At 37.6% G+C, this 16,113-nt stretch overlaps 1 protein-coding gene and 1 long non-coding RNA gene across 9 annotated transcripts in view; one reads left to right on the plus strand and one right to left on the minus strand.

Moving 5' to 3' along the window:
- Positions 1-15,962, plus strand: part of LOC112208386 (uncharacterized) — a 33,462-nt gene extending 17,500 nt beyond the window's left edge. The window contains exons 3-6 of one of the 5 annotated variants that reach the window (XR_008546648.2): positions 2,333-2,426; positions 7,806-7,929; positions 11,462-11,635; positions 14,024-15,962. This is a non-coding gene — a long non-coding RNA (uncharacterized LOC112208386). Of the gene's footprint in view, positions 3,040-7,805; positions 9,185-11,461; positions 13,539-14,023 lie in introns of those variants that run through there. The other 4 variants (XR_010150162.1, XR_010150161.1, XR_002942841.3 and 1 more) reach the window with 4 other exon arrangements.
- Positions 507-16,113, minus strand: part of PRKRA (protein activator of interferon induced protein kinase EIF2AK2) — a 19,322-nt gene continuing 3,715 nt past the window's right edge. For all 4 annotated transcript variants that reach the window (XM_009443668.5, XM_063790241.1, XM_016949333.4 and 1 more), the window contains 5 exon segments: positions 13,380-13,458; positions 12,220-12,337; positions 10,556-10,650; positions 5,075-5,249; positions 507-1,205 (listed from right to left, as the gene is read on the minus strand). In XM_009443668.5, coding sequence (XP_009441943.1) covers positions 1,048-1,205; positions 5,075-5,249; positions 10,556-10,650; positions 12,220-12,337; positions 13,380-13,458 — 625 coding nt within the window. In that variant the 3' untranslated portion in view covers positions 507-1,047.

Raw genomic sequence — 16,113 nt, forward strand, 5'->3', positions numbered from 1 at the left:
GGTCTCACTCTGTCACCCAGGCTGGAGTGCAGTGCTGTGATCCTAGCTCACTGCAGCTTTGATCTTCTGGGCCCAAGCAATCCTCCCACCTCAGCCTCCTGAGTAGCTGGGACTCAAAGTGTGCCACCACACCTGATTTTCTTTTTGGTAGAGATGGGGACTCACTATGTTGCCCAGGCTGGTCTCAAACTTTTGGCCTCAAGGGATCCTCCCACCTTGGCCTCCGAAAGAGTTGGGATTATAGGCATGAGCCAACATGCATGGTCAAATGCTTTTTAAACTAGTAATTCACCTGTGTATGGTTATGTCAAAGAAAAATACAAGGTTGCATACGCTTAGAGAAAGTAAGGAAGTAACCCATTACATGTATGTTTGTAAATTTTACTTAGGCCATCGTTTTTTATTTTCACCTTTGAATTTCAAAGTAAATTAGAGATATGTAAATAACAGAATTATCAACATTAAAATCTTATTCACAACAATGGCTAACAAGAACAGGACGACAGTCAAGTCAGTAGCTTTTTAATAAAATGAGCAGAATCCCATCGTAACAGTTCTTTGTTACATGAATTCAAATACACAGCAAACCAATCATGTTCCCTGAAATTTAACAATCATACTTAATAAAGGCCTGTTAGTGCTGTCCCTCAAGACTCTAATTCTAAAGGGCTTCCTTTGAATTCCCTTTATAAAGCTTTGTGCAAAGAAGAGCTTAAGCACCAGTAAGAAAGACTGTTGCTAGCATTTTTATTTCATCATCAACAACAAACATGCAGTTTCTTTCTCTGATGTGCATGGCACTGTAAAATGGGTGCTACACTCTCTCATGGTACAAAGTTTATAAATACAATATACTGATACAAAGTTGAAGCCATTAAAAAGAGCTTAATAACAACTATGAGGAGATAATTAAATCTGGAGTGTTGATGCAATCTATGAAGAGATTTAGAAACAAGACATAAACACTATGGTAAAAGTTTTACTTGGGAAGGGGCCAGAGGGGAACTTTTTATGTGCTACTGAAAGATTTTTTAAGTTGCTCCAAATTTACTTTCTTTCTGCTATTATCTTTAAATACTGCAAAGCATTGTGAGCTGCATCACTTTGTGCATTGCCACAGGAGATACCGGAGCCATGACAGACTGTGATGGGGCTGGTGGACAGTTCAGCAAGACATTGATATTGTCCATTGGCGCTCAGTTCATCTGTAATGACACGTTCAAGGATGATGATTAATGTCCAATATGTATAAAGTGGATCCCTTTGTAAAAACAATACAATTCTTATTATTGTCTTTCTTTTTAAGCATCCATGGTATACTACACCACTCGCAATCTTTGTTTTGCTTGTACAAACAAAAAACCACAACTGCTCAGCTGTAGCAGTTTTCAAACACATTACACTTCATAATGATCTGACAGCGTTAAAGACATACAGATATCTAGGCTGCACTCTAGCTCACTCAATCAGAAATATACGGTTGGGGGTGGCTGATTCCTACACTTAAAAAAATAATAGCTCCCAAGGCAATTCTAATATAGTTAGTTGAACACTATTTGGAAATTACTGAACCACACAGTAACTTTCTCAAAAGGGAAAGAACCATTTGCTAGAGGACTGGAGAGATTGTATTTTCCACTAGGAAGTCATTTTCAGGAGGCATTTGAACCAGGAATAACGTCGGTCAAGGCAAAACCTCCCTTGTGTCTTCTATTAAAAAAAAATGTTTAATTGATACATAATAATTTTATGTATTTATGGAGTTGTCCGTTCATGTTCCTAGGTTTTAAGTCTGTGCAGAGTCTAGTTCTTTATTTATACTGTAAATGGGTCATGGTATTTTAAAAACAATACCTGACCCAGGAAACAAACGTTCTTCCCATCAACTGATGAGCCACTCTTACTAAAGATGGCTGAAATGAGGGCAAAGAGGAAGAAATACAAACATGTGCGGTATGATTTATTTGAAGTAGGCATAATAAAAATGTTATTTTTGATATTCTATTTAGTGGAAAATATCCAGATACAATGGAATTATTTAATGAGTGAAGAGGCTTTCTAGTTCTAGTATCTAGGTTCTTTTCTCCTGACCCTCCAGCCTCTGCTTGAGGCTCATCCATGTTGTAGCATGTATCAGAACTTCGTTTCTTTTTACAGCTGAATAATATTTCATTGGAAGGACAGTCCACAATTTGTTTATCCACTTATTCACTGATGGATGTTTTGGGCTGTTTCTACCTTTTGGCTTTTGTGAATAGTGGTGCTATGAATATACAGATACCTGTGTGTATAGGCATTTGTTTAAATACCAGTTTTTTATTTATACTCCTAGGAGTGGAGTTGCTGGGTCATATGGCAATTCATTTGAGGAACTGAGAAGCTTATTCCATGGAGGCTGAACTGTTTTATATTCCCACCAGCAACGTGTAAGGTTCCAGTTTCTCTACATCATCACCAACACTTGCTATTTTCCATTTCCTTAATGATAGCCATCCTAGTGGATTTGAAGTGGTACCTTATCGTGGTTTTGATTGCATTCTCTATTGACTAATGATATTGAGCATCTTTTCATGTATTTTTTGGTCATTTGGTCATTTTTCTTTTTTAATTTTAAAATTTTGAGACAGGCTCTCACTATGTTGCCCAGGTGGTCTCAAACTCCTGGGTTCCAGCGATGCTCATGCCTCAGTCTCCCAAAGGGGTGGGATTACAGGTGTGAGCCACTTTGCCCAGCCCATTTGTATATCTCCTTTGGAGAATATCTAGGTTCTTTTGAAGGTAGCTGCATATAAACTAGCCAAATTAACAGACTGTGGTTTTTAGACAGCTTTCCATATCTACAAGAACTATTTAGTTCTCAAAACTGGGAAGAAATGTTTCAGAGGCATCATTAATTCATAATCTAAAAATTTATCTCAGGTTTCCTTTTTTCCCCCAGATTCTGTATCCTCCATAGTCCTATTCATGACATGGGTCGTTCATCTCTGTATTCTAAACCCTCAACGAACTGTAGACACTAATAAATATTTATTGGATGAATGGTCTCTCACCAGCCACCTTTTCTTTTTTTTTTTGAGACAGAGTCTCACTCTGTCACTCAGGCTGGAGTGCAGTGGCGCGATCTCAGTTCACTGCAACCTCCGCCTCCCGGGTTCAAGCGATTCTCCCACCTGAGCCTCCCGAGTAGCTGGGATTACAGGTGCACGCCACCTTGTCTGGCTAATTTTTGTATTTTTAGTAGAGACAGGGTTTCACTGTGTTGGTCAGGCTGGTCTCAAACGCCTGACCTCAGGTGATCTGCCCGACTTGGCCTCCCAAAGTGCTGGGATTACAGGTGTGAGCCACCGCACCCGGCCTCCAGCCTCTTTTCTTTTTTTTTTTTGAGACAAGTCTAACTCTGTCACCCAGGCTGGAGAGCAGCGGCATGATCATGGCTCACTGCTGCCTCAACCTCAGCGGCTCAAGTCATTGTTCCCACCTCAGCCTCCCTAGTAGACTGGACTACAGGCATGTGCCACCACACCCGGCTAATTTTTCATCAGCCACCTTTTCTAACCATCTGTTTGCACTGACTTCCCAGGTTCTGCATCATTATTGGTTTACTGAGACAATGCACTTGACCCGTCCTTCAATCCCAAAGTAGCAAAGAATATCAGGAGTTCTTTGAGCCCCTAAGTGCCCTACTTTCCCAGGGTCAGGGGACCCTGACAAGCAAGGTCCCCACATCTTTCTGTGGTTGGATAGGGATATAAAATTTCTCACACATGTTAAATCAAGATACTTTGGCCAGGCACGGTGGCTCACACCTGTAATCCCAGCACTTTGGGAGGCTGAGGTGTACAGATCACTTGAGGTCAGGAGTTTGAGACCAGCCTGGTCAACATGGTGAAACTCCCATCTCTACTAAAAAAAAAAAACTTTGGGAGGCCGAGGTGGGTGGATCATGAGGTCAGGAGTTTGAGACCAGCCTGGCCAACATGGTGAGACCCCGTCTCTACTAAAAATGCAAAAATTAGGTGGGCTAGTGGCACACACCAGTAGTCCCAGCTACTCAGGAGGCTGAGGCAGGGGAATTGCTTGAACCTGGGAGGCAGAGGTTACAGTGAGCTGAGATCATGCCACCGCACTCCAGCCAGGGCAACAGATCAAGACTCCATCTTGGGGGAAAAAAAAAAAAAAATTAGCCAGGCTTGGTGGTGGATGCCTGTATTCCCAGCTTCTTGGGAGACTGAAGCAGGAGGATCGCTTGAACCCAGGAGGCAGAGGTTGCAGTGAGTTGAGATTGTGCCACTGTACTCCAGCCTGGGCAACAGAAACAATACTCCGTCTCAAAAAAAAAAAAAAAAATCAAGACACCAAACACACACAACTAATTAGCTTTATAAATTGAATTAGAAGAAAATCCATACTGACTTGCTTTCCCATCTGTCCATACTTGTCTATCTAAATGATTAAGGGCTAGAGAAAATACAGATGATGATGGCTGAGATGGGATAAAACTATAAATTGACTTGGTTCCATTTACCTCCCAGAATCAGCATACAGTGACAAGGTAGAGAGAAAAGGTCTGGGCACCACAAACTTGTACTTGTGCTAGAAATGTAGGTGCCTTTTCATTTGCCCAGCAGGGCTAGTTTAACAGCCAGGGTATCTTCTGGGACTCTTCCTCAAATCTTGCTCTACCGCTGACTAGCTATGTGATCTTGGGCAAGTTTCTCAACCTTTCTGTGCCTTTCTTCCTTCACTTATAACAGAATTTGCTTCACAGAGTTAGTCTGAGGATTCAGTAAGTAGATACGTGTAATCTTAGAACAGTGTCTGGCACATAGTAAAACTCTATCTTTGCTATTGTTGTTTTTGTTATAACTGTATAGATGTTAGCTATTATTACTATCCACAAGAATGGGACATATCAATTATATATATTACTGGCCTAGTAATTATATATACTTAGAATCCCTGATCAATAAAATAAATTGTAATAGAAATTTTTGTTCCTCAAACACATTTTTGTTCCTCAAACACATTTTTAAATAAACATGTCTTGGGAAAGCCAAAGAAAAAAAAATCATACCTATATCCAAATATGTTATATTAAAACCTTGTTCCTTGGCAATTTCACTAAGCAGCTGGATGTAATCTGTATTTGGAATACTAAGGAGGCTTCTTTTCAGTAAGTTGATCTTTTCACCAGGAGAATTCCTCAAGGAATGCCAAGTACATCCTAAAGAATGTCCTACTACATTTGTCTGAAAAACAGAGATGAAGATTTAGACTCTTGACTAGGACTGGGTTCCAACACCAGTACCAGTATAATTAAAAGTACTTATTAAGCACTCACATTTAATATGTTATAAAGCATGTTTAAATGGATAACATTTGGTTAATTTTCCAATTTAAACAAGACAACATTAAAAAGTACACATTTAACAATACTATATGTTTTTAAGAAGCACTTGCAATAATATACTGAAAGCATTTTGTATTTTGTATAGTACAAATGTTTCTCAGTCAAGTTTTCTGATGGTCACATTAAGAGGTACAAGATATCTGGGAGCACCATAAGTAAATCCACAAATAATTAAATCTGCCTAATGGAGCAATTTGCAGATTAAAATATAGAACAATTTTCATATCTTTGGTTTTTTTTGTATTAAATACCGGTCACTATAACTGACAGCTATAAAACAGGAAAAAACAGAAAAAAAAACCTAAATTAAACATGAAATGTACACGTTGGGTTTGAGGAACAAGTCATTCAAATAAATGACAGGATGTCAAAAAGTTCTTATCAGACTTCTATCCCAGAACCCAACTGAGTATTTTTTTCCTTTTTCTTTCTGCTTTTCCTCTTTCCTTTATCCTCCCCTATATCCTTCCCTTTTCATCTCTGTCCTTAGAATGCCTTATATTTCCATATTAGTTTATGGTTCTCAAATTGCTTTCATATGCCATTAATAAAAACAACTACTTTCTGAAGTAAGTAGGGTTACTACTCTTAATATTGTTTTATTAATGAGCACGACAGAGGGGAGGCAATTTCCAAAAGATTTTAGAGATGGCATGATATGGAATTAAGTAATTTGTTAGATTTACCAAATAAAAATTTACATTATAGAAACTTTAAAATACTGTTTTTAAATAAATTAAAGAACACTATTTACATGGTTAAAAAAATACATGCACTAAGAACAAATATATAATGAAGAGTACAGTCTCTTTTCCTTACCACCCATTCCCTGAAGACCTCTGTTCTATTTCTTAGACATACTGTTAAACATTTTTCAGTATCTTCCCATAAATGTTCTATGCATATGCAAGCACACACAATCTTTTAAAGCAAATGATAACTTACTCCTCTACATCTTGTTTATTTTTCTTTTATCAGTGCACATATATGCACTGTATTTACCTTACGGATCTCCAACTGTGAGCTTTAGGTTGTTTCTAGTTTCTTGCTTTTACTAGCAATAAACACTCTTTTGCACTTGAATGAGTTTCTCTGTATAATTATTTCTAGAAGTGGAACTGCTAAGTCAAAGAACATGTACACTTTTAATTTTGATAAATACTTCCAAACTGATTTCTGAACCAATTTATACTCCTACCAACTGTCTTGGAGGGGGCTTGTTTTCTCATACCCTCACTAATACCAGCTATTATCAAATTTTGTAGTTTTTGCCAATCTAAAAGGTGAAAATATTTTATCTTGCACGAATAAAGTTGAATATTTTTTCTTTTTTTCCCTTAATCGTTTGCATTTCTTCTACTGGGTTGTCTTTTTAACTGATGCATAAGAGCTTTTTAAATTTTCTCTTTTTTAAGAGTTAGGATCTTGCTGTGTGGCTTAACTCTCAAACTCTTGGGCTCTAGCAGTCCTCCCACCTTAGCCTCCCGAGTAGCTGGGACTACAGGCATGTGCTGCTGTGTGCAGCAGATGTGTACAAAAGAGCTTTAAAGGTAGTACTGAAAACAGTTCCTTTATAGTTCTATGTTGAAAATAATTTCTTCCCACTTTTTTATTGTCTTGATTTTATTTACAGATTTTTTGCTGTGCAGTAGGTTTTATGTTGTCAAATTTATTAATCTTTTAACCTTCTAGGTTTTAAGTTAAAATGCTTTCCCCATGCTAAGATTTTTAAAAAGAAAAACTCTTCCATGTTTCCTAATACTTATACTGTTTCAAATTTTTATGTTCAAATCTTTGATCCATCTGAAATTCACTTTGGTGTAAGGAATAAGGAAGCATTCTAAATAGATGTCATACACATAAACAAATATATATATAGCCCCCACCCAAATGTGGATGTAAACTGTTTCTACATCATTATTGAATAATCCATCCTCTCACCCACTGATCTGAAATCTCACTGTTGCTATATACTATGGTCCTATGTGGATTAGCATCTACACCTGGATTCTCTATTCGCTCCTCTGACTATTCCTGGCCCAGTAACTTGTCTGACAAGTTCAGTTTTACAGTATGTTTTGTTCTCTAGTAAAGCAGCACACCCTTGCTCTCCCAACTCTTCCTTTTCAGTTTTCTTGGCTATTCTTGAGGGTTTTTTTCCAGATAAACTTCAATAAACGTTTATCAAGGTCCAAAATGAACGCTGGTAGGTTTTTTTTTTTTCGAGTTGGGGTCTCGCTCTGTCGCGTAGGCTGGAGTGCAGTGGCGTGGATCTCTGCTCACTGCAAGCTCCGCCTCCCGGGTTCATGCCATTCTCCTGACTCAGCCTCCGGAGTAGCGGGGACTACAGGCGCACACCACCAGGCCCGGCTAATTTTTTTTTTTGTATTTTTAGTAGAGACGGGGTTTCACCGCGTTAGCCAGAATGGTTTCTATCTCCTGACCTCATGATCCGCCCACCTCGGCCTCCCAAAGTGCTGGGATTACAGGCGTGAGCCACTGTGCCCGGCCAAACGCTGGTAGGTTTTGAGTGAGACCACATTATATTTAAATATATTTACAATGTTTTCTGCTCTATTCTTTAGTAGACTTTTCCTCACGTGGTCCTGCGCATTTCTTTCTAAGTTTATTTTCAGATAGCCTATCCCTGTCTACAATTTAAATTGGGATCTTCTATATTCTAGTTATTATTTGTAAATAAGAAAACTACTGACTTTTTTCTAGTATATTTTCTCAGAATAGGATTTTCTATTTTTCTATAAAATGACCAATGTTATCAAGCTTCGTAAGTTTTGTCAAAGTGATACACACATACAGCAAAAAATCAAATAGTACAGAAGTATAAAAGCAACAACCTCTGCCTTGCCCCTTCTCCACCTTCAGGTCCCCTTCCCAGATACAATAATTTTTAGCTTTTTATTTTTAATTATTCTGGTTGTTACCTACATAACTCTGGGCAATATGGAAAAGTTATTGATTTTGTATATTAATTTCATAATCAGTTACCTTGATGAATTCTCTTGTTTCTAGTAGTTTTTCTTTAGGGTTTTAAAGGGATACAATCATATCATTTGCAGTTAGTAACCATTTTATCTCCTCTTATTTCCAACTTCGTACTGTTTTCTCTTGTCTAATTTGTTTTTAATTGGTGGGTACTTCTAGAACAAGGTTAAATAAAAGTGGTGTTGGTGGGCGTCCTTATTTCTGATATTAATGGGAATGAGTATAATGTATAAATATATAACCATGATTTTGTTTTTTTTCCAAGTTTTTATCAGTAATGATTGCTAAGTTTATCAAAATTTTTTTGGCATCCATTGAGAGGATTATATATTACTCTTTGACACATTAATGTGGTTAATTAAAGTAACCAACTTATTAACCTTGAAATAGTCTTACATTAGTTAAATAAACCCTACTTGTCAATGCTATATCATTATTTTAATATTGTACTGAACATTTTACAAAGGTGTTTCACCATAAGGCATATTGATCTGTAATTTTTTTTTTCTGTTGAACTTGTTATTGTCAGGTTTTGGTGTTTGTATTATGTTGGTTTTGGAGAATAAATTTAAAAGTTTCCTTTATGTTATCTATACATTGCCTGAAAAGAGTTTAAATAGCATTGAAAATGATCTCTTCTTTGAAGATTTAACCAATTTCACCTGTAAATCTGTCTGTGCTTTGTAATTTTGGTGATACTGTTGACTCAAATTCCAAAAGCAGTAAATGCAGTGTTTTATATTTTTCTATTAAAAATGTAAAATCAAATTATATTACTCATTTGTATATAGTCTTTGATTTTTTTCTAAAGAATGAGCCCTTATTTTATCATAAGCTCAGTGAAGAAGTTGCTACGGTTGTACTTTTTTATTTCCCACCTAATACACTACTCTCAGATAATGTACCACATGACACACCTATCTGTGAATATCAGAATCTGAATTTATATATCATGTGTAGGCCAATCTCTTAAGCTCTGAATTTATTTGTTCAGCTACTCGATATATTCACTTAGCTATTCCATAAGCTATTCCATAAGCACTTCAAATTCAATATATTCAGTTCATTATCTGCTCCCCTCTTGCTATTGCCAAGTTTAAAATAGTAATTTCCTCCCTTTCCCTTGCTTCCCATATCCAATCAATTACCATGCCCCTTTACCTCAGTTTTCTAAATAACTTTAAAATCTACCCATCTCTCTCCATTTTCCCAGCCACTACCTTAGTTCAAGCTGTCATGTCTCACGTGTCTTCTATAACAACACTCTCGCAGGTCTCTTTGATCCTAATTTCACTCACTTACCATAATGCAGCCAAGTGATTTCCTTTTAATGTATAGACTAGATCCTGTCCTTCCCAGATTAAAATTCTTTAATGACTTTGTACTACCCTTGGGATAAAGTTCACTTTCCTTATATAGGGGTCCCTGTAAGATTTAATCCCTCTTTACTTTGCTGGCCTCATTGAGACTCCCTCCCTCCAACACTATGTTCTACACACAACAAATCACTTAGGGCTCCTAGACTGCATACGATGTTTCACTCCTGGCCTTTGCACACGCTTTTTCTTCTCTCTGGAATTCTTTTCCCCCATTCTACAGGTCTTGGCTTAGACATTACTTCTTCCTGGAATCTGTCTCCAAACCTGTTTTTGTTGGATGCCTTCTTCTGTGTTCCCACATCACACTCTGTAAGGACTAGCCTATAGAATTCCTTCCTTTCAGTAGTCTATAAACTCCTTAGAGGCAGGGACTGCTTATTCACTGCACCCCAGTACCCAACACAACACTTAGCACACAGTATGAGCTCACTAAATGTTTGCTGAGTGAGTGAATGAACAAACAAAGGGATGGAAATGCGCTGTCACTTTGAAGGCAAAAATGGCACTACTGGCCTATCATCTTTAGATCCCGTCCTATTATTCTGAATTTGACTGTGTCTCCCAAGCTCTCTTACCTAATTGCCTCTGTGATCCTGACTCACAAACAGGAAGCAGCTAAAAATGGGGTAGGGTATAACTGAATAATGAAGAGGTTTCTAAAAATCGCAACTCTGAAGTAGCTATACAATAAGAAATCAAGGAAAGTTTCCTACTGCAAGAAATGCTTAATGACATTAACATCATAGCTGTCAACATTACTCACTAAAGAAATGTGGTTCTCTGGAGAAATATTACTAAATTTGGCAAGAAATTTCTCAGCAGCATTCCTTTTGGCTTGCTTTTTTGATGCCCCCTTTCCTGAACAAAGAAAAAGAAATGGTAGATTTAGAAAAGAAATTAAGTGTCCACAGAGGATGATCAAACGTATGAAGTACTGTGTTTAATCAGAGAACCTCACGGTTTTTATTATATACTAGACTATGTTCTTACTGACCTGATAACTTTGTTTGTTATGCTATTTTGTTTGTATAGCTATTAATTCTTTTTTTTTTTTTTTTTTTTTGAGACGGACCCTCACTTTGTCACCCAGGCTGGAGTGCAGTGGCACCATCTTGGCTCACTGCAACCTCCGCCTCCTGGGTTCAAGCAATTCTCCTGCTTCAGCCTCCCAAGTAGATGGGATTACAGGTGCCCACCACCACACCTGGCTGATTTTTTGTATTTAGTACAGACAGGGTTTTGCCATGTTGGCCAGGCTGGTCTCAAACTCCTTACCTCAGATGATCGGCCCGCCTCAGCCTCCCAAAGGGCTGGGATTATCAGTGTGAGCCACTGTGCCAGGGCTGTATAGTTACTAATTCTTACACTTTTGAAGGCATTTGTTTTAAGTTTTTCTTTAATAGTTATGCTTTCTGTTTTTCTATAATAATTGTATTTTCCTATGTCTAGCATTACTGAACCATATTTGGTTTAATTCTGACCAATTATTCAGATTTATTAAAATACATCTGAATTATAACTCCTCTCTCTCAACGTCTATTTCCTGCTTATGATCTTCTCTAAACTGATGATTATATGAAATTCCTTTTAACAGGGAATAAGAAAGGCACAGGGGATGGTGGAGTTGAAAGATACCATAAATATCTACCTCCATGCTTTTGTTTTATAGATTAAAAAACTGAGGTCCAGAGAGATTAAGTAATTTGCTTAACTTCGCGAATCAAGGACTGCATCAAGGACGGAAGCTGAGGTTCCTGCTTTTGGCCTGGTGCTTTCTGTACTGGCCACACTACCTCCCAAAGGCAAATAGTTTCTTATTACTTGAAACTATTATCTAGCTAAGGTAAAATCCCATTTTAAGCCACTTTTGAAAATAACAAAAACATGCCAGAGAAGTTAACAGGAATTCTCACTAGTACTTTTTAAAGTGACAGTGTTTCTTATAGTTTATATCCTTTATAACATAGAAGTTGCTATAATTAAGAAAGATAATTTTCATTTTTATCTCACTGCAATTATTTGCCATGTAGTCTCTTATTAATCATATCATTTTCAAGTGTAATCTTCCTCTAGTCCTATTTTCTAGATAGAATAGCTGTTAAAATCCAAGAGATTTACTATAGCTTTTTCTCCAAATTGAGGTTTTTAAAGTCACTAATTTATCAATGAAGACTGTTTAAAGTACAGAGCCAACAGTTTGTCTTTCTATTAATAATCTATGATTTTTAAAAATATCAAATTAAGAAGATGAAGTATCTTAAGCCAAATATTTATACTTAAGTTCAACCTCAGAAAGTCAGAGACAATAAAAGAGGAGTGTATCAATTTTTCTGCATAGAAATATTTGAAAACATTACGACAGAAATTTCGATAGTCATTCATCATCTGAAAATATTTCAAATGCCTTTAATTGTAAGAAATAAGTACCAGTTTCCATAAATGACTCTAGCCTGCAAATTGTAGTATATTCTCTCTTATGAGCAGGTCCTCCCTCCTGGGAAAGGGTATATTCAGGAAGTCTCCAGCCATGATGAATAGCCAATTCCTATAAAATCAAGATGAGGCTTTAATAGTAATTTTATGCAATGGCTCAATCACATAAGTGTTTTCTTAATTTTGATCCCATTTCTATGTATATGTTTGAAAAGAATAGTGATATTCTGCAACGGAAAAAAGAGGGAAGACCCTCTATTTCTCAAAGACATTCCCGCATTTTATATTTTTATACCCCAATACCAAAACTGAAGCAGTTTTGTGCTACGAATGGTGTTCTTGCATTAAACCACAGTGAGCTGGTATCAGACTTCAACTAGAAAAACAGGCTACTACCGCCCTCTTTGGCAACACCAGAGGAGACCATCTACAGGTTTCACTGCCATCAGTTCCTAAAGTCCCTCCCCTCCTAGCTACAGACTTCCAAACCCACAGCTGGCCAAGAACACATGAGGAGTAGGGACAGCAAACAACAGACTTGCATAAAGTGGGGGACAGAAGGTGAAGAAAACTATAGAAAAGCTCACTGTGCAGGAAAAGGAGACCAAAGGACTGGCTGAATAATGGGGAGGGGAATGGCCTAACAGAGCACATGGATAATCTGCAAGAAGGATATTCTGCATATAGAAATTCAAAGCTGAATATATGTGTGTGTGTTTGTGTGTGTATAGATAAAATTTTTTTTTTTTTGGTAGAATAAGCAAATAAACAGACTCCTTTTCTTCAGTTAGGTTCACTGATTTGATTTAGGCTCTTTATAAAGTCTTCTGTCTCAACAGAAGTAGAAAGAGATTTGTCACAAGAGTAGCAAGAACTATTCTTAAAGTATAAAACACTCTACCCATGTGCACTGAGGGCCTATTGATCTTAAATGAGAATTCTATAAGCCAAAGGCAAATACTGTATATGAAAGAAAACCCAGAACATAAATAGGAAAATAACTTCAAGTTAGCTCTGTTAATCTAATGATCGTAAGTTGGAAAACAAAATATATCACTATCTTGTCTTTAAAATATTAATTCCTTGTGTTAGCCCCTCTGACATTACAAACTTATTATATATTTCATCAGTAGGCAAAGAACTGTACAACTTACCTGTAATGAACCAATAGGATTAAGCTGGTTCTTTGGTTGCTTGGAAGGGTCAGGCATTAAGGGGTCAGGAACTGCAAAGCTAAATATTTTTTAAAAGTGTTATAAAACAAAATAATTTCCCCCGAATTATGAAATAAATGACAAGCATTTTCTAATTAACTCTCTATGTCTTTGCTCTTGTCATTCCTTCTACATGGAATGCCCTTTTCTCAGACCTCTTCTATGGGAATCTGATCTGTCATCCAAGATCTATCTCAAATGTCACTTCCTCCAAGAAGCCTATCCTTTTACCCCAGTGGTTTATAATCTCTCCCTTCTTTGAAACATTATAACACATGGTTTAATCCTTTCTTGAAATTGTTTTACCATAAATTATATACTCTTACAAATACATATAATTTGTCCATCCTTTACCACACCTCTCCCCTGTTCAGACAGTAAGCTCCTTGAGGTAGGGCCTATGTATCACTTACCTATATAAGCTTTGTGGTGTTTTGTACATAATAGGCATGCCATAAAAATGTATTTAAAGAATACTCTGTTACAACTATACAAAAAACAGAAGAGTAACAATGATCCAGAAAATTTAGCCTGGCAATGTGAATAATACAGATTATGTGTAAATACTGTTTTTTCATCCACAGAACTATGAAGAGAGATCTGTTTGATCTATCATCTGCTCAGTGCTGGGATAATCCTCTAAGATTTACATGTATCCTGCAGAAAATAGATGGCTTAGATGAATTTGGTTTTAGCGAGTGGGGATTATGATTAGGGAAAAAGAGAACAACCTCTTCTAGGGAGTCTGGAATTACTAGTTACTTAGCAGGTCAGTACTTAAAACTGAATAAGCGGCATTTCAAGGTTAGTACCACCTAGGCAACTGGAGTCATTTTTCCATGACAAATGAGGTTTAGTTATTGCCACTTCCTCAAGGTTTTTTTTTCCAACTGTGAGAATTTCAAGCTTTACATAGGCTGATGAGATATGAGTATTCACTTACAATGCTGCATGCCGAAGCTACCCAAATAATTGTGATGGAGAAGTGAGAAAGTCTCTGTATTAAGTCAGGCCACTTTAGGCCTGATTACAGCTTAGTAATTCCCATTTTATCTGTCAAGAAGCACAAATATAGTAAAGTTTGTTAGCTTTTTTTGCTGACAAAGTGCCAAGATGCAGAAAGGACACTCCATACCCCTCATTTCTACAAATGTACTTAATGGTTGGGTTCACCTTCAGGCTATACAGAAACAGCATGGCCATCACCAGTGGGGGAGAACCCAATACCTGCCATGTCATTTGGCATGTCTTTTTGTTTGTTTGTTTGGAGACAGAGTCTTGCTCTGTCGCCCAGGCTGGAGTGCAATGGCGCGATCCCAGCTCACTGCAACCACCGCCTACTGGGTCCAAGGAATTCTCGTGTCTCAGCCTCCCAAGCAGCTGGGATTACAGGAGCGTGCCACCACACTCGGCTAATTTTTTGTATTTTTAGTAGAGACGAGGTTTCACCATGTTGGCCAGGCTGGTCTCGAACTCCTGACTCAAGTGATCTGCCCACCTTGGCCTCCCAAAGTGCTGGGATTACAGGTGTGAGCCACCATGCCTGGCCTTGTTTTTCTTTGAGGCAGGGTTTCACAGGCTGGAGTGCAGGGGCACAATCTTAGCTTACTGCAATCTCCGCCTCCCGGGTTCAAGCGATTTTTGTGCCTCAGCCACCCAAGTAGCTGGGATTACAGGCACCTGCCACCATGCCTGGCTAATTTTTGTATTTTTAGTAGAGACAGGGTTTTGCCATGTTGGCCAGGCTGGTCTTGAACTCCTGGCCTCAAGTGATCCACCCACCTCAGCCTCCCAAAGTGCTGGGATTACAGGCGTGAGCCACCCCGCCCAGCCTGGCATAGATCAATTATAATGCATGACCCTAGAGAATCAAGCATCATCTTGTGAAATGCAAGGCTTGTCTTGGGCAGCTGCTTATCTAGAGGGTTGCCATGTCACTGGTTAGTTCTAAACTACCCAAACGGTTTAGAATGATTTACAAAAAGAGAGGAATACTACATGAGAACCTAACTACACCCCTAATTCAAAAGCCTTTCTATGACTAGGGAACAAAAAACCCATCCCAAATTCCCTGGGTCTCTACTGTCAACTATAAGCTGATTACACAGATCGTACTTCAGGCATATGTGAGTGTATGCACAAGAAGAACTTGAAAGCATGCCAAGCTCCAGAGTGCACCCAGTGGACACAACTTTAATATGTGAGATGCTCCTGGACCAATATTCTATCTAGAAACACCTAAAGTAGTAAAAAATCTTACTTTAGAAAGATATGTCAAGAATTAATATCCCACTTAACATTCTCTTCTTTTGGTATACATTATATAATAAAAGAAAACCTCTGCCTGCTTCTTCAAAATTAGAATTCCCAAAAGAGTACTTTTAGTGGATCTTTCTCCATCTCACACTTTGTTTTCTTCAATGTAGAAATAATCAAAGTCTAAATACAAAATGTTAATATTAATATTTGCAAGAAGCACTGATTTTCTACTGTTGTATCCCATTAAAAAAAAAAAACAGTAAAGCCTAGTTCATGAGCACCTTCATTTAATAGCTAATTGCTGGATTTGATTGGATAAAGTTTTCTTTAATGGATGATAAGTTTTCATAAGGAAATAGAATTTGAGAGGTAGGATGCTAACAACTGTTCACTTTGTTGCTTTTGTAAGCATGTT

Source organism: Pan troglodytes, chromosome 13 (assembly GCF_028858775.2).
Source record: "Pan troglodytes isolate AG18354 chromosome 13, NHGRI_mPanTro3-v2.0_pri, whole genome shotgun sequence".
Taxonomy (NCBI): domain Eukaryota; kingdom Metazoa; phylum Chordata; class Mammalia; order Primates; family Hominidae; genus Pan; species Pan troglodytes.